General features: G+C 38.1%; 1 protein-coding gene and 1 non-coding gene across 2 annotated transcripts in view; both read right to left on the bottom strand.

Moving 5' to 3' along the window:
- The window catches only part of ZFR (zinc finger RNA binding protein), a 47,403-nt gene that overhangs the window by 6,579 nt on the left and 13,499 nt on the right, over positions 1 to 27,325 (bottom strand). Inside the window, exons 3-17 of the mRNA XM_058823338.1 lie at positions 22,421 to 22,703; positions 20,847 to 20,991; positions 19,816 to 20,034; positions 18,392 to 18,642; positions 16,790 to 16,981; positions 14,398 to 14,686; positions 13,271 to 13,464; positions 11,880 to 11,999; positions 11,218 to 11,363; positions 10,692 to 10,854; positions 8,932 to 9,137; positions 8,571 to 8,721; positions 7,237 to 7,378; positions 2,273 to 2,370; positions 1,357 to 1,452 (exon numbers count right to left, since the gene is read on the bottom strand). Coding sequence (XP_058679321.1) covers positions 1,357 to 1,452; positions 2,273 to 2,370; positions 7,237 to 7,378; positions 8,571 to 8,721; positions 8,932 to 9,137; positions 10,692 to 10,854; positions 11,218 to 11,363; positions 11,880 to 11,999; positions 13,271 to 13,464; positions 14,398 to 14,686; positions 16,790 to 16,981; positions 18,392 to 18,642; positions 19,816 to 20,034; positions 20,847 to 20,991; positions 22,421 to 22,703 — 2,695 coding nt within the window. The remainder of the gene's footprint in view (positions 1 to 1,356; positions 1,453 to 2,272; positions 2,371 to 7,236; positions 7,379 to 8,570; positions 8,722 to 8,931; positions 9,138 to 10,691; positions 10,855 to 11,217; positions 11,364 to 11,879; positions 12,000 to 13,270; positions 13,465 to 14,397; positions 14,687 to 16,789; positions 16,982 to 18,391; positions 18,643 to 19,815; positions 20,035 to 20,846; positions 20,992 to 22,420; positions 22,704 to 27,325) is intronic.
- LOC131571738 (small nucleolar RNA SNORA66) lies at positions 25,292 to 25,429 on the bottom strand. The gene has a single exon (XR_009275968.1). It is a non-coding gene; the product is annotated as a small nucleolar RNA SNORA66 (small nucleolar RNA).

Here is a 27,325-nt window from a genome sequence, read left to right as displayed (position 1 = left end):
CTTTCATTTTGTTATTATTTTTATCAGTAAGACTCTTCCTATAGGCCAAAAGAACAGCTGACTACAGTTCAGTGCTGGTCCATGTCTCTGAGAATGCATCAGGAACAAATCAGGAATCACTTTTGGAGAGAACTGAGACACAGCGAGGTCTGACACACTGCTTCATATCTCTCTTCCCTTCTGGATGTTCCTTGGAACACATAATGTGAGTTAAGAAGCCACACTCCTTGTTCTTCAGCCATATCCCTCCTCTGTGTTGCAACAGTTGTAAGGATACTTTTCTGAAAGTAAGCCAAGGTTCATTCTCTGGCAACTCAGTATCACAGTGATATTAAGAGAGCACTGAGCATCTTTTAAGATGTATTTGTTTAGTGTACTTTTCATGAAATGCAGTACTGAAACTGGCACTAGTTTTTTTCCACTTAAACATTTCAAAAACAGACATTACTGCTCCACTTCCCTTCCAGAAGCAATAAATATTATTAGAAGTAATTTAATAAAACTGTCTGCAAACTTAGTGGAGTTGTAAAATATTTCTCATCTAAATAAAGTCAACTGATCAAAACACTGTTACAGCTCTTCCTGTCAAAATTGAGAAGGAAGCAGCACAGTGCAAATGGATTTGGTCTGCAAAACACAACAGTCAGGGCTAGGTTTACTTCCACATGATGCATGTTTCAGGTATTTGTTTCAGAATAACTTAATCCAATCCACAGATTGTACATCTGTTAGTATTTGGAGCATTTGTAAGGTAGTCAATACAAAAAGTGCTCCAAGAACACTCAACTGAATTAAGAAAGGTGACCTGATACAACCCAGAGATTTAAGTGACACTGACTAAAATATGATGATGAACACAACCACAGGCTGTACTGAAGTACTGTGGTATTTCACCGTGTGAAAGAGACATAATAAATATAAGAACTACTGTGATTTTTTCTTTTGACTTCTTTCTGTTATCACAGAAATATCTGGGCACAGCCGGCATTATTTTAAATATGATTCAGCAAACTCCAAGCAATTCAGAGTTGGTGGTTAGGAAAAAATAGGTTCTTTCATACAGAGTAAAGGAAAAAAATGCTAAAACTTAGAATAGGGATCTAACCACAAAGAACAAGAAAATTTCTTTTGGAAAAAAAAGGTAACTTCCAGCTTCAAATGAAAAGCCTTAGAAAACTGTATTTTAAGAGGGAATCTGGAGTACTTGTTAACAAAAAAAAAAACCCCAGAATCCCAAACAAAACCCTACACTATGTGTTGAAAATGTCTGAATTTAAGAACTGTACGAATATTTCCCTATAAGTTCCTTGTAGTAACATCTTTATTAAGAAGACTCATTAAGAAAACATTACTTACCCAGCTTGGAAAATCAGACCAAGTAGGAACCCGCTGACAGAGGTCACGAAGAATACGTATGATAATCACACAGGACTGCAGACCATTAGCTCTAGCCTTGAGAGCAATACAAAATCCAATTAATCAACCCCTGCACCCATAGCAAACAGGAGTTGTTGAAAGACTAAAACACCGCTGTTCAATGGAAGCTCAGATACAAGATTGAAACAAATCATTCTACAACTTTATTCCGTGAGCTGCCATTTACAGCAGTATTTTATACAGGGTTAGTAATTTAAGGTCGTAGAAGTCAAAGTGCACAGGTTATACAAGAACAACATTTCTTGATCCCCTATACACTTTGACCCATGTTCATTTGAAACAATAAATACAGTATCTTTCTATATTAGAAATAAAAAGGATAAAGTAAAGATCTAAGAAATAGGTATAGAGACTGAAAGGTCAAGGGAATCTGTTTGGTTTCTTTATTGTGCCTTTGCCAGAATGCAAAGTCACTAAACCAAACAGTTGCTTCTCACCTTTCATTCCCTACACTTAATGCACTAAAAGAAATAGAAAAAAAAGTCTTAAATCTAAACACAAAGCTTTAAACACATAATCCATTATTTAAAGCGAAGTTACTCTGCAGCCTTATGGAATATATAACAAATATACAACATATGATCACCCCAAGCGAGTCAAGCTTTCAACATCGCCTTCTCAATGACTGGAAAAAAATATGATGTCAAATGTGCAATAACTGCATAAAGCAGCTCCTCCATACTCAACCTCCTACAGTTAAATTTAGGGACCAGAGAAATATTAAGTATTATTAGCATGAACAACGCTGAGTGTTTTCACACAGTTAAACATTCATATTGCAACTGAACTAATCTCTCATAAGGCTACAAGAAGAAAGTAAAATGATGTTCCGAACCTGGAACCACTTAGCGTGGCGTAGAGCAGCCAGAGCGTCAAGGCATTTTTGCCTGTCCAAGACGTCCGGTGGGTCTTTCACCATACCCGAGGTTACATCTAAAATGGATTGAATTGGCAAAATGCAGTGAGGAATGGGTGTTTGACCAGGTGAGCAAGACACTTCCTTAAATAGCTTCAATGTCACACATGCCATTTAAAGTTTAAACCCTTGAACGAGAAATGTAAATGTTCAGCAGCAGTCGCTCAATTGGGATTAGGGCATCAACCCAGTAGAAAGATCAAGAGCATAATGCACTTCAGCTCTGAAGTTATTTTCAACTGCATTGCTGATTATGCAATGCATAGTACTTCTTTATTTCAGCTAACAGTGGAAAAACACATATCCCCTAAAATTAAATACTGAAGGAAGGATGGTTGGACACAGTGCACCAGCACAGAGAACACAAGACAGAAAGAACACAAAAATCCACTTTAACCAAGTAGAAACATTCAAACTTAGTTTCTTTTAAATTTTAATTGTCAGGTGTTATTTGGGACCTATTCTTGAAAGAAAAACTAAGTATAACAAATCTTAAAAGTGCTGAATGTTTAGTAATCATGTTATTTTTATCATGCCTTAAAATTATTTACTTTAAAAACCTGACTAAAGGAATGTGATATATTCTTCAATATTACAGAGTTCCTTGTTTTCTAGCACTTTCTCTCTTGCCCATATAAATAAAATTCCTCAGCCCATAATAGATATGTTCCAGCAACACTTAGGATGCAAGGAAGGATCTGAAAAGGGACTGCTTTATCAAAGACTCAACAAGATAAAGAAAAGCAAGGAATAGTCTAAAAAACAAAGCAAAATGTCTGAAAGATGAAGAAATCAGCAGACATTTTCTATTTGAACGTTCAGAAAATAATTTGATTACCAAGCTGCTTTCCTACCAAAAATGAAGAGACTACAGAAGTGGTTTAATCAGTGAAAATGGAACCACTGAACAATACGAAATGGTATCCTTGAGTTACTTGAAAACTATATATATATATATATAATCAGTGATCACCATTAAAAGTTAATTTTTTACTCATTCTGAAAATGGCTATGGTGACTAGTCACAACATATGTTGCTGGCATAACTGGTGATACACCAAATAAGATGAAACAAAAAGCCCTCACTGAATGGCACATGTCTCACAGGAGCTAGCTGTTTGGAACAGTACAGTTTACTCCTTCAAGATCTAAATTTAGGTTAAGCCAGGGAATAATGAAATAAAAAATAATGAGGCTCATGAAACATGCCTGCAACGAGAATCTTTTAGATATGTTGCAGAAATTGTGCTCTGAAACCACAAATGTAAACTAGTTGGATTCTTTAGTCTATAGAGCTAAAAGGCCACAAATGAAAATGATATTATAGTTTTTCAGTACAGTAACTAAATTTAATGTGAAATACTATATACAGATTTGAGCATTTTGATAGGATAGTCCCATTTCTCTGCACCAGGATAAAAAGCTGAAGACTTCATAACAGCAAAGCTGAGAAGAACATAGGTAACTTCTCACACAGATATTTGAACTTACAACTACATATTAAGGTGTAAAAATAAAAATGTTCACTAACAATGCAATTACAGAGCAAATGAAGATGTTTGAAGTGATGTTTCTTTCAAAGCAAAAACAATAATGAAAAATCCCCTCCAAACCTATACCAGAGGGGTGCCAGCAAAAGCCAAATGACTAAAGGAGTACAACCCAGATATATGAGACAAGGGGGTCCTGAGAAGACCCACCACAGGAAAAAGTGGCAAAATAAGGTTGAGAAATTAAAAATGCAAATATGTGCTGTGGGGCCAATAGTCTAATCAATTAATTATATACACTCTTCTAAAACTGACATGCAAATAGGTGACACTGCGCAAGCTTCTAGAAGAATAATTCATTAATAATTTGAAATTTCTACCTCTGAAAACCTTCAACTTCTAAAATAGTGTTACTGAGAAGAATTGCAATTTAAATGTACAGGAAAGAATCTTACTCAGTGCTGGAAATGTTCATCTAAAATGGGTTCCTAATAGCTGTCATAAGAATACCCTTGGAACTTAAAAGACTTTGAAAGTCATAAGTTGCTGAGGCAGGTACTACATTGAGAAAACACTGACTAAAATATGTATAAAGGGAACTCCTGTAATATTTATTCTGTGGATTTTTGCATATGTTTCACATTTCTGGATTAACCCCTTAAAGACTGTGTAACTAAAATCAGATGCCTAACCTACCACCCTACTAAACTAGGACAAAAATGGAATTAATTTACAAAACATGGGCATGAATTCTTACCCTGTATAACTTATTACTAGCCTAAACATAAGGGGTTAATCTTTAATTAGACGTGCTGTGTCCACACTACCTCTTCATTAAAAGTTAACAGGTATGTCAATTTAGGTAAGTTTTATTATGTAAAATGCATTTTATCCAGTCAACTATTACAAGACTAGTGTGAACACTGCTTCATTCTAGGAGAGAGACAAAGACGAAAAGAAAAAAACAAAACAAAAACCAAACACAAAGTAACAGCAGATGCTAGGACTATGCATCCAAACCCCTCCTTTGTAAAGCATGGCAGGTGTGACACTGAGCTTTAGAAAACCTTGGTCAAAAATCCTTCCAATGTCTTGGCAGCAACCCCTGACAGGAATCAAGTCCCTCTGCTAGAAGGCTTTGGACCGGGGCTGTTAGCTAAGGATGAAAGAGACACACGCGCACACGCAGAGGTGTTGGTAGGTATGCACACTCTGTTTGCCGAAGGAAGACTCCACAGCTGGGTTAGAGCTCTTCGAATGTACCAGATTCGGTCAACTGTCAAACGCACAATACTGTAAGCAACAGTAGCTATGCGGTTAACAATTTCATTTCACCGTTTGGTTTTTTTTTTAGCCTTTTACTTAATAACACATCAAACATGATTCTACTCCACGTGCAAGACTCAAGTTGCATCTTTACTCCAACTGGTTCTTCCGGTAAAGCCTTCCTTAACACCTGAGCTAGCTCCCCAAGCGAGCTAAGGAAAATGAAAACTTCAAACCAATGTAAGACACAGAGCATGAGAAGCTGCAGTAAGAAAAACACAAACACATACTGTTACTCTGCAGCAAATAAGCAGCAGTCTTCAGAATAAGGAACTTCTTTGCTGCAATAATTGGCAATTCAGTCTTCTATTTGCTCCAGTTTCAAAAGTGAACTTTTCTGCACATCCATTTTATACTGCTCAGTGTCTTGAAGAGAAATCTAACTTGATTTTGTTTGCCTAGAGGCAGTACTGCATTCAGCAGTGAATAAACTCACAAAGATAATTTAACTCAAGTGTGGGTCAGACAAAAATACAGATTTGTTTCCTTTTGGCGGCATAACTTAGGGGACTGATGGTAGTAATTTGAAATTTGTTTTACTTTTAGTCCACATCACAGAATTTTGGGCCAGAGAAACCACTTAGTTGAATTGAGTATAGTGGCAGGAATCAATATGGCACTTCTGCACAGTACATCAAGAAATACACATGGTGTTTAAGGTTCATTTCATTAAATGGTTAGTCTAATTTAATGACAAAATGCTTTTTTTAAAAAATAAACTTGATTCAGCCCAGAGTCATGTTATACTCAGATTGTCCAAAACCAAGTAAAAATGGTTGGGTGTGACAGTACACATACAAAGCCTTTATAGCTAGGAATAAAATGAACAGCTTAAAACAAAAGCACTCTAAGACTCTTTGGAAGTCATCCAAACCACAAAATGCATGTTGAAAATTTTTCTTTCTGATTACGTAGGATGACTTTGTTAACATAGCTTGCTTATAAATGCACTAGTCACAGCTACAGGACACTTAGTAATGCAATATAAAAACCTCAAGTGTTTTAGAGGACATGTAGTGATGAGATGAAATCTAAAAAAAAACCTCAGTGGCTTATATAAATACGTATATACACAAGCACATGTATACATACACACATAAAATTTCTTTCAACCTGTATATAAGAAGTGTTAAAACAGCCTCAGATTTCCTATTTGTAGGTTCACTGTCAAACACCAGAACCCTGTTTGCTATGATCTCTTTCAACTATGAAAATACAGGATTAAAAGGAAACAAAAGTTAATTTTATCTGACCCGTAAATAAAAAGAACCAATGTACTGCAGACATTAATCATGCTTGTTGGCTTAAAAGCTTTTGGAGCTTTGAAAATGTTACAGAACAGACCCTAAAGCAACACTGCTGGCACCAGAAAAACTGTGGACTTCACAAACGTAAATTGATTCCCAAGCTCCACCTTCTGCTTCAGCTCAACGACAAAGCCATTTCTTATTGTACTAGTTGGGTTTGCCAGTTGGATAGAAGAGTGATTGTAATACCAGGAGCCTAAATATACTCAAAAAGCACTCCAGACCAAAAAAACAACCTCAGAGAGCTGGAAAAAATCGCATTATCTTTTAAAGTTAAAAGCACTGTTACTGTCAAAAGTACTGTAAAAGTGCCTTTTAAGTGGCTCTATTCAGAATGTCTAAGTGATGGTAATACTGACCCAGTTCGAACCCAAAAACCTCCGATTTGATTTTCTAAATCCATACAATCTTTCTCTTAAGGCAAGACTGCTCTAGAAAGCCAGTTTATAGCCGCTTGCTATAAAATACTTAGTTTTCCACATAATTTTAAAAGGGGGGAAAAAAATCAAGCTTGTACCTTTTCCAGAAAGCTGAGGTTGGACATAAAGTTAGAAATTTTAAAAATTAAATAAAAGCATCATATACACATTTATTTTAACCAACTGTTTTCTACTGAGACTAGTTGTTGAAAAACAAAGTTTTGATCAAATATGTGTGCCAGCATGTTGCCTTCCAGGACCTTAGTGCCATCTTAAGCAGAATATATAAACATAAAAAAAAACAAGTGAGAAATAAGTAACATCTTTAACAACTTCCCAACCTCCATCCCTCATGTTCTCTTCCCGAATGACTGGAGATGTCAGTGTGATTGTAACTTGCATTTTGGGTTCCACACACGAATTTAAAATTATTGATGCTTCTGGGACTGCACACTTGATATCGTATTTCTCTGGACTTATTACCTAAATATCGAGAAATAGAAATTTCTATTAGCATGTGGCCATTAAAAGTAACAGGAAGAAAAAGGATTCCAACATATTCTTTTTTCAACAGAAAGATAGAAACACAATATAATTATATGAAACAGATACCTATGTAGCCATAGAACCACACTACACAGTATAAAGATATGTGGACTTGCATATTGTTTCCAAATTATTAATGAAAATACACAACCAAGCAGTTAGAATTTAAAAAACTGCCCAGAAAGGAAATAAATAGACATTATAAAACAAGAATCTTGATGGTGTTTGAAATAAAGAAAAGCCTCAGAGCCAATTAAAATGTGTTTAACTAATAAAGTGTTTATTTTGAATTGCTTTTTGCAGCTTTATTTAATAATTCTAAATAGCCCCAAAAGAAAGCTGTAGGCCCCTCTGTGACCTTCTTCTACATACTTGGTGAACATTTCCATGAAGACAGACCAAGATGTCCATTTGTTAATTTACTTCTGTTCTGTTACTTCAAAGAAGAGCAAACTTGAGACTATTTTTTTAATAATGTGATCCTGCTAAAGCTTCTATCATGCCAGTGACTCTGTCAAGCATTTTACTAGACTGCATTGAAATACTGGTGCTGCGACAAGCACTCTACAGTGACAGGCTTTGTTCAGCAGAAGAGCAGACACTTTATACTTTCTTGTGGAAATACAAAGGGTTTGTATTTCACTGAATGGTCTAAGACTGCACGTTTACTTTTTTAAACAGTCTAAATTCTAAAAACCCCACACTAGATTTAGCTGGCTAATTTTGAACAATAAAGCACTGACACATACAATAAGGAAACAAGATATAAGTACAAAAAACTGGCATTAATGGAGAACTTTGACCTGAGGCAGCAGATGTGCTGTAATTATCTCTACTGCTAGTAACTGATTAATGGTCTTTCTTGCAGTCATTTCTATTTCCCAAATAAAAGAAATCTGTTAAATGGTGATTGATACTACACTGCTAGAGCACATGCTTGTACGGTCACAATATGGAGGAAGCAGAAGATGCAGCAGTCTCTTAATTCAGATTAAAATACTCAGGAAATGGAAAGAAGCTGAACTATGTAATGTAGCGGCACAGTGAGTCCTGCCGATATTTAACTTGAGGACAGATTTTCACAGTACTTCTACAAAAAGTCAAATCCAAAAATCTAAATTCTACTTACTGCAAGTTGCTTAGGGAGGCTTTCAGCAATACGACTGAGTAATGTCTTGGAGGGCTTCTCAGCACACAACAAAACAAGATTGACATTTCGGTCTCCACGGAGCAGCAAACCTTTAGCCAAAACGCCCACCCGTAAAACGCCTTTCAAAGCTCTGTGAATTGTAGTTGAAAGTTGCATTTAAAATAATAATGTAAAAATCGTAAAAATAATCCTGAAGATAGAAAAGTAAAATAAAATTGTACTCTACGTCTTTCTGAGACTTCAAAATACTGCATAAAAGCCCAAAGAAATGAGATCCTAAAAACACTGATAACAGGGTAAGGAAAAAGAAGAAAATTCTTAAAAAGTAATTTAAAAATACCTGTCTTTACTGCCATCCTTTTTGTCATCTCCCTCTTTGTTCTTGCTTTTTTCGTGATCAGTCATGCTGTCAGAAACCAGCTTCAAAGCACGCTCAGTAATAGAAACAATTTTTTGGACTGCCTGAAGTTCCTCCTCAGTTGGATATATAGCAGCATGCTTGGTCATCACGTAGCGGTCGTCAGAGGAGTCGGGGCGGCGCAGAGGCTGAACAGACAAAAAAAGTGTTCCTCTGAAACCTGGGTACACTTCCAAGTTCACAAATGAGACAAAATACCAATACCCAAACATGTGGCTAAGGAACAGAATATTCAAACCTCACATCACTGAAATTAACAAAACATGAAGTTTCCTCACAGCCTACACTGTCACAATCATGTCTGAAAAGACACGAAGTGTATCAAAATTAAACTAAGGCCAAATCCCAAGATCAGAGGCACTCCAACTGGGAAATACTTGGATATTGCTGCAAAATGAGGTATTCATGATTTCTTTTGTACAATCACAGGATTGTACAGGACAACCTCAAAAGGTCATCTAGTCCAATCTCCTGTTCAAAACATGGTCAGCTGTAAGACCACATCATGTTGCTCAGGGCTTTAGCCAGTTAGTTTTTGAAAACCTTCAAAGATGGTGGCTGCACAACACCTGTACAAAAAAAAGGATTTCCTGTATTCACTGTAAATCTCCTTTGTGTTTGCTTAAGCTGGATGTATCTCACCCTCTCATGACGATAAAAAGCCTGTCCCCTTTATAAAGCACAGCTATTAGAAGGCTACTCTGTCCCACTGAAGCTCTCTCTTCTCCAGGCTGAACAATCTCAGATGCCTCAGTTTCTCCTCACTGGGCAAGTGCTCCAGACCCCTGAACATCTACCACTACACTGAGCCCATTATAGTTTATGTATCTTGTACTGGAAAGCCCACAATTAAATGTAGCATTGAAGTTAGGGTCTAATGAAAGCTGATCACTTCCCTTAATGTGCTCCTGTTAAAGCCCAGGTAGTTGCTGGCCCTGCTGCCATGGCACACTGCTGGCACATGCCCACTGCTGTTTGCCAGGACCCCCAGATCCCTCTCAGCAGAGCTGCTACCCAGCCTCAATCAATGCAAGGAGTTCGTCCTTTCTGAGTGCAGCATTAGGCACTTGTACTTGCAGAATTCCATAATGTTCCACTCCTACAGCCCACCTAGGTGCCTCTGGATGGTGGCCTTGCCATCCAAGGTATCAGCTATTCTCCCCATCCCAGTGTGATTCAGGTTCATGCCAGCTGCAAACCTCAGCAATATGCACTCACTCCATCACCTTTCAGATCCTTGATAAGGTGCTTTTCAGTTTAATGCCAGAATCAACCCATGTGCAGTGTGGTACTGCACTTCACACTGCTAGAATATGATGCACCACTAACCATTATTCTCAAAGTCTGAGAGCCCAGATACCTTTTATCCATACATTTGTCCACAATTAGGTATATAATATTGTATAACACAATCAAATAAAATAAAAAATAGAAAAATTCAGTATGACTTGTGTTTCATAAGAAGCAATATTTAAAGCATCCTCTTGTCATTTCATTGGACTTCTTTTGGAGGACTAGTACACCTACGCTATTTCATTAGCATATAATTTCTTCCTCTCTTTTCCAAATCCTTTATTAAGAAACACCAGACACAAGTGCAGTAGCACTGAGTAATTTTATATTTCTTAACTGTGCCTCCTGGTAAGAATGGTTAAATTTTTTTCTCAAGGTAAGAAACTCACTGCTGGTCCTTGGGGTTGAGGAGGCATTCCAGGTCTAACCCCCAGCAGACCTAGTGGTCCTGGAGGGCCATGAGGATATCCTCCATCTGGTATTCTGCGACGGTCATCCCAGTGATGCTGCTCTTCCTCCATTCTCCTCCAGTACATGTCCTCTTCATATCGCCTGAAGTGCATCAATCACAGTATTCTTTTTATACAGCAGTTAATACTTGACACTGCTCTAGACAGATTCTTCTCTGTCTTCAACAACTTCTATTAGCCATGAGCAAATACCAAAGAAGGGATGGTAACAACATGAATTATTGTTGTAAAAGTAGGTCTGCATTTACAGAAAAGTAATTCTACTAACTCTGCATTACTCAGAAGGATTGAAGAATAGCAAACAAAAACCCCAGTGAGAGAATGACAATTTAAAACACGACAGTATAGAGCTCCCTAAAGTATTTAAAATAAGTAACTATGGACCTTAGTTTCAGACAATCTGACAGCAGGTTGTCACACTCATTCATGAAACATAATGCATTACCTCATTTCCATCCTCCAGCGTTCCTCCTCTTCTCGCCTTCTCCAGTATTCTTCTTTCTGCATCTGTTTTCTCATCTTCTCTTCCTGAATTTTTCTTGCTCGAATACTGGGCTTCACTTCTACTTGTAAGTCTGGGTTTACTTTTTTCTACATCAGAAAAGTAATGAATTATGTTGCTTTCCTGTCCTCATCTCAAGGTATGGAGTAGTTCTGGCATATTTAACATACACTACTCCATCTACAATAAAATCAAAAGGAGTAAAATGCAGTTTTAGAACTGCACAAATGCACTTATCCTTAAAAAGTCTGCAACACAAAGAGTGTGTGTTGTTTATCCTACCAAAAACACTGAGCAATACTTTTTTATACTCTTTAAACTTCATGGTAAACAACATAAAGAACCTATTGCTGCTTCACTTCACTAAGCATCGCTTAGACTACAAGCAACATTCGAAACATTTAAAAAAGCCTCAACCAAAACATAATTTCACAATTTGCATTATTCTTTCAAGACTACACTGCCTATGAAATATATTTCTCTTTTTTTACATGCTGTTTACTCAGAGTGCCTACTTTTGTCTAATCTTCAAACCTAAGAGCAGGTGACCAGACCAGTTAGTTGATATCTGGTTGATTTTCAGAGAGAAGCATTAGCATTTTTACCTTGTACTGAAGTCTGTGCCGCCGCCCTTTCAAATGCATCTCCTTGGCATTAGGATCATTGAAACTGCATTCACAGAGTTTACAGTGAAAGCGGATCACCTTTCCTTCATCATTCCTTACCTGGAAAATAAAGTTATTACACATTTAGTCATTTATTTTTTATTTTATGAGGCTGATATAAAATTAAATTATCTATTAATCAAATTATCCAGTGCCACTGGATAATGTCACAGACACACCACTGTGCTTGGTACTGAGCAGGGAACAAGGTCCTTCCATTTCAAAGAGTACACAGCTCTAAATTCAGACCTGAACATAGTCAGCTAATAAATCACAGACCTGTGTATCATGCCAAATTCACATCAGAGCTGATCCACCTATGTCATACCAACCTCATGAAGAAAAAAGAAATATGCACAACACAAAAACGTAAACATATGCACAAGCCTTTGCAAGTTCAATGCATTGTCAGTCTTATCTTCAAGGAGAACCCAGAGAATTACAGTCAACCCCATCTTGATCTCTGGGAAGGCGATGGAGCAGCTAATCCTGGAAACCATTTCAAGGTACAATGAGGGCAAGAAAACCATCAGGAGCAGTCAGAATGACTTCACCAAGGTGAAGGCCTGGCAGATGAAGGCAGAGCAGTCAAGATTGTCCCTATGGACTTCAATAAAACCTTGGACACAGTCTCACCACAATATCCTCTAACACAAGCTGCTAATGGATAGGCTGGATAAGTATACAAGTGAGCTGGACTGAAAGCTGTCTGGACAACCTGGCCAAGGGTAGCGATCTGCAGAATGAAGCCCAGTTGGAGGCCAATAGCCAGCAATAAAGCCCCTGGATCAATACAGTCCTGTAACGTCTTCAGTAATGCTCTGGATGATGGGGGAGAATGTATCCTCAGCTAGTTTGCTGATGACATAAAAAACTAAGAGGAGGAAATGATGTACCAAAGGGTTGCATTGACATCCAGAGGGACCTCAACTGTCTCACCTAGTGAAGAGGAGGCTGAGGGGGATCATATCAGTGCATGTGAATACCTGGAAGAGGGGTGCAGAGGACACAGCCAGACTTTTTTCAGTGGTGCCCAGTGCCAGGACCAGAGCCAATTAGCACCAAGTGAAAAATAGCTGACTATCAGAGCACTCTGTTTTATTGTGACTGACTGTGCTCTTGCACAACTGCTCAGGGAAGTTATGGAGTCTCCATCCTTTGACATTCTCAAAAAACGTCTGGACATGTTCCTGGGTGATTGGCTGTAGGTGGTCCTTCTTAAGCAGGGTGACTGAACCAGGTGATCTAAAGAAGTCCCTGCCAACCTCAATCACTCCATGATTACGTTCACTATAACAGTTAAAAAATAATACATATTTTCATATTAATACCTCCTCCACATAGTCATGGCCCACTGGTTGGACATCACTTTGCAAGGCAGCAAGAGTTGTGGGAGTCACTGGTTCAGCTGCTGTGTCAGGCTTTACTTCCTGTGTTTGCACTGTAGCAGCAGGAGGTGTTTTAACACTTTCAGCTGATTTCATTTCTTCCATTTTACTTCCTGTTGTCTGAAGCTTATTACCACCTAGAAATCACAAACAAAAGTTAAATTACTGCTCTTCATAAAATGAGAATGTGATTAAACATAATGTGCAAACTGAAGATTTTATTTGCAAATGCCTATGATTTGAGCAAAGAATTATAGGTCTTTTAAAATCTATTGGACTTTAAAATCACCCAAAACTTAAATATATTTTCAATAAAATTAAATATTTTAACAGTAAATTTAACAACATTCAGGTTACTTAAACACCGAAGTCGTTTACTCTAACAAGAAAAACTTCTGCTTTATAAAATCGCCATTTTTGTTATTTGTTTTCCTGCTTTTTCAAGGGACAGGACTGAATGGGAAACAACTCAGAAAATGTATTTTAATAATCTCTTTTGTTGTTATTTTGTACATTTATATATTAAAAAAAAACCAGTACTTCAAAACTTTATAATGTAAAGGCAGTATACTCCTAGCATTGCAGCTGTATAGTTCTTTCCTTGAAGAGCAGGGTAGCTTATGGTGGAACAGCTGCTTCCCATCTCTGTTACATTTAGTTCAAAGCTTACATGGTTAGTTTTCCACTGAAAAAGGATGTTTCAGTTGCCCATCACAAACTGCCAATCTACTGCATGTGCATTAACAGCCCAGGCTGTGAGCTGAAATTAGGACTGTAAACTGCAATACTCCAGCAGCAGCTACATAAGAAACCAAAGGTGAGAGGCTTCTTATGAAAGTGGGAAAAGTATTCAGGAGGGGCTAGGTGGAGACAACTGGGCAGAAAACACCAAAATCAATTTTGAAGCAAAACTTTTATAGAAATTCTCACTTATCAGTAATTCCCTTAAACACAGCAGAGTAACTCATGCATGGAGTTACCTAAATATATTTGTGTCTGCTGCACTAGTTCTTAAGAAAAATTTACAGAATAGGTTAGGTTTCAAAATAAAGACTGACTTCTGTACTTGCCAACAAAGTTTATTTTCGGTGTAGATATTTTCTTTACTGCTATGTTAGCAGCGGTTGAAGATGTTTTGTTGTTGGATGCAGTGTTAAGTGTGGTGTTTGCTGTGGGAGTAAGAACTTTCACTGCAGAGGATGCAACAGAGGAGTTCACTGTACTGCTGCTGGTTGCTATGTTTGAAGCAGAGGCCGTTGGTTTGGAAGCCGATGTGGATGTTGAGGAAGTGGCTTGGGTAACCACATTTGGTTCAGTCGAAGGAATGGGTTTGCCAAGTTTTGTATGCAACTTTACTACCTGTAAGTAGGAAGAGAAATTCATAACATGATCTCTCTGAGATACATTATTTTTACAGCTACCACAAGCAAAAATATCAATATCTAAAAAAAAAATCAATATAAAGAAAGAGTTAGCTTGTTTTTTTACAAAAAGTGGTCTTAGGAAAGAAAAAAAGACAGATGTGTAAAAGCTCTTGTCACCTATAACAGGGAAATAGGCACTTGCTATCTTACATTGCTTACTCACTTTAGAAATCCAGGCATTTACTCCCACAACTGTTTAGATAATAAATACAACAAGCTTACAGCTCAGGATAAGTTCAAGAATACATTTTGCTCCTAGTGTTTCAATGTATCTGTTTTGTTATCTCGTCACTTTTTAGTCTCCTTCAAATCGGCAGAACATTAAAATATTTTGGTTCCAAACAATATTTGTAACTAAGAGTCATTTAACTCAGCTTCAGCAACACTGTGTCTTTTGATTGCTACATTTCAAGAGTCTTCATCTTGAAAGACGTTACACATTATTTAGCCAAGCTGAAGAGAATCCTTAGGCAAATGCCTTCCATTTTTCCCTTTTTTTCTAATGTTTAGAAATAGTTAAGGAGGATCCAAGAGGTATTTCAGAGCTCTTCAGTATCTCATAGAAAGTAAAGAGGTACATGCTTATTAACATTAATAAGCACAGGCCTTTCTATAATATGTCTCTCATGGAATAATACTTCTTTTTGGTGTCTGCTGACAACCATCTAAAAAAGCAATGCAAGTAATCTGTATGAAAAAAATATGCAAGATCAAAACTAAAGACTGAGTGTTGAAAACAGTAGTAAAAAAATACAAACCTGTGAGACATGCCTTAAGCATGAACATATACACAATCATGATATGCACACAACTATCCAAATTAATTTTTTAGGCTTTTGTTCTTATTTTTTATGCTCCCTATCAGAATACTGACATGTTAATGTCACACAGTAGTATAAATTTAAACTCAAGCAACTGTTCAAAATTACTTTTTTCCAGTAGAATGCACACAGTTCTTTAGTTACCACAGCAATGGAGTCCTTTGTGATACCATTTTCACGCTGGTGAAAGAACCTAAACCCAGCAATGGCTTGCAACTATCACAAAAGGAAACTATATCCAAATATAAAAGGATAATATATACTATACTGCATATACCTATAGAGTTATGGAGCACAACCCAAGAAAGTAATGGCTCAGTTTACTAAAGGAAGAACACTGGGCAAGTTCTGTAAAGTCTCTCTATATTTTGATTTTTGCTCTTAGAGGAAGATAATTTTAAACATGTTATGAGATTTATTTTAATAGGCAAAATGTTACTGATGCCTGTGTCCTGAGATGTAAAGAGCTATAAAACCAGGGTATTAATACTGTTATTTGTTAGCGGCATTAATCTTTCCAGAGTTATAAGGAAGATCTGTAATTTCTAAACACATATCCTACCTATCATTGCACTTAGTGTTGTATGGCCAAGTTTAAAACACAGGTCACACATTTCTCAGCACAGCCCACAGTTTTTATTCCAGGATGCCCACAAAAGAGCACCCAAACACTAAGAAAAACACATGTACCATAAGTTTTCTAAACATAGTCATTATAAAGTCTACTACAGGACATTGTTCCTTGCTTCCAGAGGACAGTTTTCTTTGCAGGAACCATCAAAGAATGATGCCTGTTCTTTGCACTGGCTTAGCTTACAGTGTTTCCAAGTGCACTGGAAGATTTACTGTCTGAGCTAGACAAGTAAGATTAATCTCAAGAACAGTCTTGAGAAGAATTAGGGGGCACAAGCATACACATCCTCAACGGTACCTTTCCCTCATCTTACTCCACACCTTCTTCCTATGATTTGGGTGATATCCTAATATATCCTCTTTTCATTGATGCCATAGCAATATTTTCCCCTTTTTTTTCAACAATGCCTTTCTAACAGTGAGCCTAAAGACAAATTTGAAAGGAAAAGAAGAACTAAAATTTTTAAATAAAATAATTTAGATTATACTTGTTTTGCATATTTTCTCCTTCCTTAAAATGATAAAAATGATGAGGAGAAATGTATATACTGACTTGCATGGCAAGAACAAGAGAAATCTCTTACTTTCTGATGCTTGGCTCCACGGATATGGGCAGCATAAGCATCTGCCCCGGTACAAGACACATCACAGAGCTCACAGCGCAACTGATTCTGAGTTCCACGAGAAGAAGTACTGTTGTTGGTGGTGTTCTGGGAAGCTTTTAATGCCGCTTCTTTCTTTTTGTGTTTCTGGCCTTCTAAGTGTTCTTTATAAGTCTGTTTAAATAAACAAAACACACAGTAAGCTGCCTTTGTTCTGCTGGTTCATCATTCCCGTGAAGACATGTAATGCAGAACATGGCAGAAAACACATTTTACCTAGGAAGTGCCTCTTACATTGAACATTTCTGTGGTATGGCATGCATTAACAGGCCATGTCTAAGACCAGAACATTTTCTTCTCCAGCATTAGGATCCTACACTTAGGTAAAACAATACAGGTTTTTCTCCTCTAACTTCTCAACTTCCCAATCAAGTAGTGGTCAACAGTCTCACATCACTGAAAAGTTGACAGGATGAGAAACTGCAGTTTCCTGCATTGCATTAAATTATTCTTGATTTCCAGCTTCCCTCAAACTTTAAGTGTATCCAGATAAACAGAAAAATCAATTTAAAAGAAGGTGGGACACAAGTAAAGCTGTACTGAAAATGAAATGCAGAAGTTGGTATTAGTTCCTATATTAACATTGGCAATCTAGAGCAGACAGGGTAGGAAATAATGACATGTTTAGATAAAGTAAAAGAACTGTTTAGCCAGACTCAGATATAAAGATTCTGCATGATTTTTTATCCACTTTCTAGGCACTTTTACCCACCATGACACTAAACTGGGAAACTGGAATATAATGAAGAATAAATTTTCAGGTTTCCCATTCACTAAACTTGTGTAATTCCAAAGCTTTCAAAACAATATTTTCTAAGAAGTTTCCTATGCTAAAAAAACAAATCACATTCAAAGTTTCAAATAATTCTGAAGTCAGGTGAAGCTCCTCTGTACAAGCTCAGGGGATGTACCTTTATGTCTTCCAACAGGAGCTCTTTCTATAATAGTATGCCTTCTTATTTCATTATTCCTTTAGTACAAGTATAGAATCAGGTCTAAAAATTAACAAATACTCTTAATTAGAGGGATGAAGCACCTCTCCTATGAGGAAAGGCTAAGACAATTTGGTTTGTTCAGCCTGGAAAAGGCTTTGTGGTGACTTAACTGGGACCCGCCAGTACATAAAGGAAGTTTGTAAGAAAGATGGAGAGAGACTTTTTACAAAAGCATGGAGTGACAGGAAAAGAGGCAATAGCTTCAAACTGAAAGTAAGTTTAGGTATTAAGAAGAAATTCTTTATGGTGAGGATGATGATGCATTGGCACAGCTGCCCAGAAAAGCTGTGGGTGCCCCATTCCTGGAAGTGCTCAAGGCCAGGCTGGATGGGGCTCTGAGCAACCTGCTCTGGTGAAGGTGTCCCTGCCTACAGAATAGAGCTTGGACCAGATGGTCTTCAAGGTCCTTTCCAACCCAGGCCATTCTGCAATTCTATGACTCTTAAGAGGGTAAGGTTTTTTAGCTCAAGAAGTTATGAATAAAGTATAGTAGAATAAAGCACAGTAGAATAATACATAATACAGATACCTGTGGTCCAGCACAGCTGATCTTGCAAACGTCACAGTAGTGGATCTGGGGTGGTTTGGGAGGCTGTTTTGGTTTCAGTTGCTTATTTTGGAATGGTGCCTTTTTAGTAAAGGTGGTCCCTGTCCAAGCAGCTGTCGCAGCAGCAGCCGCAGCTGCCGCTGCCGCCTGTTTCTGTTGTTGCTGCTGCTGCTGCTGGTAATAGGACGATGCAGCTGAATACACTGCAGCTTCATAGCCAGAATAGGAGGTACCTGAAAAGTTAAAATAAAAACAGATGTTACATCACCATATTTAATGTATCAATTACATAATGCACTAATTCAAATCATGTTGCATAACAGTTGAGGGGCAAGGCAAGATGTAAGTAATTCACTGAGATCTTGTCAGGCAGTCTTGAATTTTGTTTCGTGTTTCACAGCAGACAAATATACAGCCAACAATTGTGTGGGAATATATTAAATTCTAGACACATCTTTGCAGACACACAGTTAAGTTAGATATAACAAAGCATCCCTAGAGAACATACGAAATTTCCTGGTACATCTGGTAAGATTGGGTATGATGGAACAAGAATTTTAATGAAAGATTTAGCAAAGGCCACATGAAGCAAGCAATCTTCTAGAATCTGATTTGCTGTTCATGTTTCTAAATGGCAAGGACTGATAATATGGAGAGGAAGGGAAAAAAAATGAAGATAAAAGACAGAACACCTAGTGCTATTACATCCTATTTCAGTGATTTAAGTTGTTTTGGTATAGAGAAGATGTTTCACTCACTAAACCCTGGCTATACAGTCCCTGACTTCTAGCTGAGTAAATCAAGGAAACTAGGCTCTGTCTCAAGGAAGTACTAAAATCCCTTTTTAAGCAAGAAACAAAAGAAAACAAAAAGTTCAGGGTAGGTATAACATGCCAGTTAATTACCATCTATGGCCATGAAGTTACCATATTTTCATCTTTAACTATGTTTTGGATTCCTAATGGTTGAATAAAGTCTTTCCAGCACACATTTCTCATTCCATTTTGGGTCAGGACAGCCCAAACTTACAAGATTTATACTGAACTGTTCCTCCCTGTCTCTGTAACTGCACGCACCCTTCCCATTTCCTGGGAGTAACATCTGTGTGGATGCATTTTGTTACATTTTGTATTCCCTGTTTTTTCCTTTTCCTCTTACAATGAGTCACTGCTTGGTAGCTATGTAAGCACTCTGTATATTCTCATATCTAACAAAATAGGTACGTAAGACATCAAAACTATTTTGAAGATGCCACAAAACATTCTGGCATAGCAATGACTGAACTGGTTGCTACCCCTCAGCAGACTACAATGTAATTGAGCATGAAGTGCTAAACTTCTGAGCGTTGAAAGCCTCTTCTGCAGCAACTTCAAAGATCCTAGCAAGAAAATATGCAAAATTCTTACCAGAGTAAGTTACTGCTGTTGTGCTGTACGTTGCACTCTGAGTATAGGATGGAACAACAGTGGCTGCAGCTGCCACTGGCTGCACAGTCGAGGACACCGGATATATGGAAAATGTCGTTGTTGCTGGACTTGGGGTTGCAGGTTTTATAGCTGTCACTTGCCGTGTTTGCTGGGCTTGGGTGTACTGAGTTGCCCCTTGGCTATATCCTGCTTTTGGAGCTAATGAAGAGAGAAAATACAAGTGTAGAAATATTGACATGTTTTAGTTGAGTGAAATGGAAACCATAGTAAGGGAAAATTAACAACATGTTTGTGAAAAAATGTGTAAGAAGTGGGGGCTTGTTTTGGGAGTTTTGTTTCATTTGTTTTGCTTTTTAGCATTGTACATTTGGTTGCTTTACTGTCATAGTTATGCATTTCATACCATATATCTCAATCAAGTCACAGCTCACAGAAGTAAGCTTTAAATTTATTTATTTGTTTTTAGCTGTGCCATCATGTTTTTAACACGGTTTTAGACAGGTTTTAAATAACCTTCCTATGTAACAGTTTTACTAGAATACTCCAAACCAAAGCACACTTAAACTTTCCTTTTAATTCTACATAAAAAATACTAAGCAGGATTCAGCTTTGTAGCAATCATGATACAAATAATTAAGAGAATTATATAAATGAAGAACCTAGAGAATCAAACAAGTATTTCTAACTGAGTAATCATCTGAACACAACATTGATTATCTCAACTAGATAAAACTTCTGCAAGGTTTCTAGACAAATCAGTAGGAACTTTGCCTAGATGTATGTTTCGAGTGTATTTAGGGGCAGTCCAAAATTCAGAGGCAGCTACTTATGGCAATGTCAGAAGTGTTGAAGTTCTAGGCACAGAAAAACTTTCCACGCAGTGACAGAGATTACACGGCAAAACTTAAAACAGAAAAAGATAATGTGAAGCAGTCAAACAACTATTTTTAAGGCTTAAAGTAGTCAACAAGACTGTGAGTAACGAGAGCAGCTTGAATCGTGCCACCCACCTGTCTGGTAGTAGGACTCAGCCACCGAGGGCTGTGGCTGGGCAGCAGCAGCCACGGCTGCAGCGGTCGCGGTTGGCTGCTGATAATATTGTTTGCTGTCGTACGCCACTGCTGGGGCGGTGGATCGAACGTAAGAGTAGGAATCCTAAGGATTCAAAACAGAGAAACCACCTGTAAGTATATGGCTAGAGTAATAGAAATTATCAGCAGAGTGGAATTAACAGTGTACCATCTTCTGGCCTACTCAAGTAGAATAAAAACTCCCCATCTACATGTACAGTATATACAAATAAATGCATTAGAGAAAATTTAATTTACTTTCATAGATACTTCAGGCCTGAAACAGCCCTAGCTGCCCTTTACATACTGGAATTATCCTCATGCTATTAATCCCTTTCTCTACCAAATTATTTTTGAAAAGCATCTACTCACAATAATTTTTAATGACAGTATCAGATTCTATTTCTGTAAAATATTAAGAAAAAATCTACCACAGATCTCTACAAAACATGAATTTCTACAAGGGCCAATAAAATCTCAGGGGTAGAAACAAAAGCCTGTATTGGCTTTAAAAATGTTACCATTAACAACATTTTTCTTAGTTAAATTTTTTGGAGAATGAAAGTGGTATTTTTAAAGCCTTTTTTACTTTTTGGTGTATCAACTAGTTCATTAGGGAAACGCAACTGGTCTTCAAAGGTAAGGCAAGTAGCTCATTTGATACCTTTACAACTCAGGAGATCTCTAATAAGCTTAGAAGGGGATGCCTGGAAGCCACTACATGCATGTACATACATTCTCCCATCCTCTCCATGTTTATGGCAAAACACAAAGAGTTGATCAACTGAGGGGGAACAAGGCATGACCTACTGGAGCTGAAATACACTAATGTATTAAAATCCTTTTTAATTCCAAGAAATACAACAACAAAATCTTTTTTTGTCCAACCTGTGTAAACAGAAATTATTTTATTTAGTTTAGAGGGACTATCTTTTTTTCCAAAGGTATCTAATAACTGATCTCATAATATATAATGAGTTGCAGAAGCTATACAAAAGAACTGAGAACATGCAGCAATAATATAGTCCTTTTAAACAAACCAAAATGCTAATTAGAATCTAGATAATGGCCTGGTAAGTTCAGAATTAGAAAGGTGAAAAGCTATTGCAAGAAACATAGTATTTCAAGATGAAAGGGGACAGAGAGCAAAAGCCCTTTCGCAAGAGCCTGTATCCACAGATGGTTAGGCAGGGATCTCAGAAGAGGATATCCAAAAAACTACCCACGGATTAGTTTATCTCCTAGAGCAATCTTCTGACCTCATAGGCTTGGTATTAGACTCCAGTGGCACCCAGGAATCTGACAAAGAAACCATTTCTACCTCTACTGAAATTTTTTACTGGAACAGTCTTTTCAGCTCCATGACCCAGTTTACTGCACACCAAGCCAACATCTATGCTAACAGACAACAGCGCTTTTCTTTACAGCAGCAGTTGTGGAAAATGACATTTTCTTTTCCAAACAGGCTTCCACCTCTCAAAGCACCTCTTAAAAATCACGCAGCAGGAACCTACCTGGTAGTTCTGTGTGGTGACAGGAGGTGGTGGCGGCGGAGCCTCTTGCTGGCGCTGCGTGTAGCCGTAGTCTGTAGCAGTGTGTGCCGTGGGATAGCCCCCGTAGGCAGCAGCTGTGGCAGCAGCTGCCACGGCCACCGGGGCAGGCCTGGCCACCGCCACCGTGGCTGCGGCCGGGGCATAGGCTGCAGTGACCGTGTGTGCCGCCACCGGCGCCTGGTGGACAGTGTAGCTGGCAACTGTGGTTGGATGGGAATAGGCTACACCCGACGCTGGCTGCTGGCTGTATTGGCAGAAGACAGAAAGTAATTAATCCAATGCACAAAGCCAATGCCTATACATTTCAAAATCCCAGATTTGATTAATACTTTTCCTGTTCTACAGGCAGATCTCGAGCAGCCTTCTATCTGTGTATACTCTTACTTAATGCCTTTTATTAACCATCTTCCATCCCCGTGAAAAAGGCTGTATCATTCTCTGATTTCTGTGGATGGACACATAGACCACAATCACAGAATGTTAACAGACAGGAAGGTACATTAAAGACTATCTAGTCCCAACCTCCATGCCAACTCCTATTCGACCAGATCACTCAAGCCCAATGCTGCCAGGGTTGGGACACCCACAACCCCCCTGGGCAACCTGTTCCAGCTGTTTTGCGACTTTCAGAGTAAGGAACATCTTCCCAGCACCTAACCTAAATGTCCCCTCTTTCAATTTGTACCCATTACTCTGTGCTCCATCTCTACAGTTCCTCATATTTCATGTAGATGATTATTTACTTCATAAAGGGGAGGTGTTTGTGTTGAGTTTTCTCCAAGCAGCGGAACACAAGTCTTTCATTCAAAATAATGCAGCAGTCCCAAGCTGATAGCTTTTCCAGACTAGCAAGTTTTAAATACTTTAGTAGTTGTTCAGTAAAGTGACATACCTGTCAAATTAAGAAGAACGCTACTTTTCTGTGAGAGCTCATTACTAACCCGTACTAACACGAAGTTTTTCATTACACCATATTCAAGCAATTAAATTTTAAAGACAGCCATGAAAATAAGCTCAGAACTGCTGTATTTACTTAGACACACACAGATGATAGGGGACTTCTCCAACAGATGGTTGGAATTTTAGGAGCTGGTCCCACTTGCCCGAGCAGAAGTCCACTGACGCAACACAAAGCATCACAAGTGCAGACAATCACACTGAGCAAGAAAACCACTCTGGCAATCTCCCAGGCACCTGCTGAGACTAATCTGCCTCTCTAGAATTTGCAGGTAGGAAGCTAATATTTATCAATTTACTAAAAATCCACAGATACTAACAGCAGAAATAAAAACTGATTGCTTCAAAGGTTTAATTACTTGAACAGAAACAAGAATTACTATCCTGTACTGATATGTAACTGTGCATGATGTTGTCCTATTATGATGTATAACTGTGGATTATGATTAGAAGGTTGGAATACTTATTTTGATTTTTAAGCAAATAAAGTGAAGCAGGCAAAATATAGGTAAAATATTGCTATCTGGAATAATGACATCAAGTGGGGATTCAGTAATAATTCTGATTATTTTTGTACATTTCCCACACTGCTGTTCAATAATAGCTATATCCATACACTTTTAATTTCACAAAAGTAATTTCCACAACTCCCTTGTGTTCAGTAATTTTTTCTTACTTATTTTTAGAAAACCAGATTTTGTCATTTCAATTACAGCAGAAGCCACTTACGTTAATAAATTTAAAAAACACATACACGCAGCCTCTTCCCCCTCCCATCCATTCTCACAGCAGAAACAGAGAAAATTTAACTACTGAATGACTTACAAGCCTGGACTCCACCTTCTTCCCATCACATGTCCCTCACTGCTTAAAGGCTACTTGCATTCTATCCAATTTTACTACAGTTGTGAATTGCACATACAATAATGCTTTATGTTATTTTCAATTATTAGCCTAAGAGCAAAATGCAAAGACCTAAATCACTTGGATGTACCTCACATCGCTGCTTGCAACTCCTCCTCCCTGGTGTTCACAGGAAAATTCTGCTTACTTAACATGAGAAACTGGACTCCATGACAAAATTCAGGAAGACCGTTTTATGATGGTAGAAATTAAAGATAGTCTATTAAATTAGATCTCATTATCTACATAACTAACAGTACAGAAGTGTAAAATAGTCACCAAATCTGAGATAATTATCATGGCCATATATATCTACTAAAATCACATTAAAGTGAATAAACAGACAGCAGACTGCTTAACTGACTGCAGTTGAACACATCAAGAGTCTAATACTGCCAACAAGGTAAGTCTTGCTTCACACTTTTCCCACTCTTAGTCTTCCCTTCTCCCAAACACCAATCCCAGCTAAGCCATTTTATTCCATCCCTGGTGCTAATTCTGCTACTTGTCAAGCCATTCAGTGCACTGATTTAACTCATTAATCAAGCAGAAAACAATGTAAGGGTTTCTTGCTGGGGTCATATTCTAGCGTGGCAGATGTGAAGAAACACAGCAGCTTACAAAATAGGTCTGCTGAGAGTCAGAACAATATTAATTACATATATACAGGGAAACAGAGCAAAAAGGGAGCAGAAGACTTGGGCAGAAGCGCTAGCGTGGTTTTTCCATGCTTCATGAAACTATTTGTTACTGTTACAAAACAAGATACAGTGCTCACAACACCCTACAAAGTAACAGTACCAGTCAGTTAAGTAAAGAAAATGCTTTAGTTCTCAGAATATGTATGATTAAAGATACCCAATAGTTTTTAGTATTTAAAATCGTAAAGAGATTATGAACATTACCAGCAGAACTATTAACAAGATTATGGCACAGACAACTTCATTTCTTGTGCAACTAAGCAGCAAAATTCCTTGTCACAGCACAGAATTAACAGCCCAAATAATTAGATTTCTAAGGCTAATACAGGTTCCATGACCATGTTTATTTTAGCAAACCTGTTCCCCTTGCTTCTGCAACATCATGCAGAGCTAGTGATCGAGTTTGCAAGACTGCAAGAAAAGTATTCTCACTGACTGCTTCTTCCTTTCTAAAAGTTGTGTTACATTATGTAACAGAAATTAATGGTGACATCTCCTCTAAATTTGTGACATTCTTCTCTTCCGTGGTCTTACTGAAAGCCTTTAAGACAAGCAGACATTTCAATGTAATTAATTTACATAAAAATATCCTTGTGCCAACTTCTTTAATTAACTGACAAGAGTTCTTATCCTGATTTGGTGATTGGTGCCTCACCACGTTTTCTGAGATGAACTTAGCTCCTCCTAGATTATTCTGCCAAACTCCCTATTCCACTCTTCCTTCATCTGTGCACCTATCTTAATATTATCTGTTTTTCTTTGACTACAGATGGCAAGAACCTCATGCGTCATTTCAGTTTCAGCTGTGCCACCCACTCTACTCCAGACAACTGCTTTCTCCTTTCTCTCCCGGCAGTCTAGCTTCTTGTAAAGATTCTTGTCAAGTTACCTGTGTACTGACTCAATTTTCCTCACTTCAAATAGCACCATATGCCACACTAGTAGAAATACTAAAGCCATAACGAATCCCTAGTGAACTCCACTGCAATTACTGCTATTTGATAATAGTTCTTCTAATTCTACTAATGACCTCTACCAGCTCCTTCTCTACAATTATTTTACTAATCTCTATCTTAAGCAGTCATTTTTCATACTCCACCACATCAAGAATTTCTTCTTAGTCTTGATAAGTAAGGCTCCAAAAGATCTAGGCATGTTATCAAGTTATTAGAACAGCAAGGAAATACAGTATGTCAGCGTGCATTTTCTTCACCACATCTCTCAACACCATGGGGAAAAGCTGAATTTATACTAATTACTCTGTAGGTTCTATGAGTTAAGAATAGACCAACAGGTATGGCAGGACTGCAGAGAAAGCAGCTAACTCATTGATGCAGCCACTTCTCTTTGTAGATCAATTCTTCTCTTCCCCAAAATAAATTCTAATATCCCTTTCTAGCATTTTTGAGTCCAGGCTCTCTTCCAAATACACTTGATTCAGTTTGCTTTGTTAACTTGGAGGAGTTTAAAATTCACAGAATAACTTAGGTTTAAACAAGGATTTGGAAGTCACCTGTTCTTATCCAATGCTCAAAAAACAGTTTATTTCAAACCTAGAAGTTTCTCAGGGCATTGTCTGCTCAGGGGCTGATCACCTCCAAGAATGGAGACTCCAAGGCTGCTCCAGACAACCCGTTCCAGTGTGTCATGGTTTAACCTCAGCTGGCAACTCAGCCCCACACAGCCACTTGCTCACTCCCCTACACTGGAAGCAGGGAGAGAACTGGAAGTGTAAAACTGAGAAAGCTTGTGGGTTGAGATAGACAGTTTGATATGAAAGACAAAGGCCACACACACAAGCAAAACAAAACAAGGATTCGGACAGGATGGATTAATGGGCCAGAACAAATGATATGAGGCACAACAAGGCCAAGTGCTGGGTCCTGCCCTTAGGTCACAACAACCCCAGGCTACATTACAGACTTGGGGAAGAATGGCTGGAAAGCTGCCCAGTGGGAAAGGACCTGGGGGTGCTGGTCAACAGTGGCTGAACATGAGCCAGCGTGTGCCCAGGTGGCCAAGAAGACAAATGGAATCCTGGCCTGTATCAGGAATGTGGCCAGCAGGACAAGGGCACTGATTTCTCCCCTGTACTCGGGCACTGGTGAGGCTACACCCTGAATTCAGCACCCAGTTCTGGGCCCCACACAAAACACTGAGGTGTGACACTATGCCCAGAAAAGAGGAAGGCGTTCAGCCATCTCAGGAAAGCCAGAAAAAGTTACTTGGGAAGACAAATACCATCACTCTGAACATCACCTCCTTCCTCCTTCTCTCCCTAGTTTTATCATTGAGCATGATGCTA

This window comes from Ammospiza caudacuta, chromosome Z (assembly GCF_027887145.1).
Source record: "Ammospiza caudacuta isolate bAmmCau1 chromosome Z, bAmmCau1.pri, whole genome shotgun sequence".
Classification (NCBI taxonomy): Eukaryota; Metazoa; Chordata; class Aves; order Passeriformes; family Passerellidae; genus Ammospiza; species Ammospiza caudacuta.
Note: the sequence above shows the minus strand (reverse complement) of the source record. Positions and strands in the feature narration are given on the sequence as shown.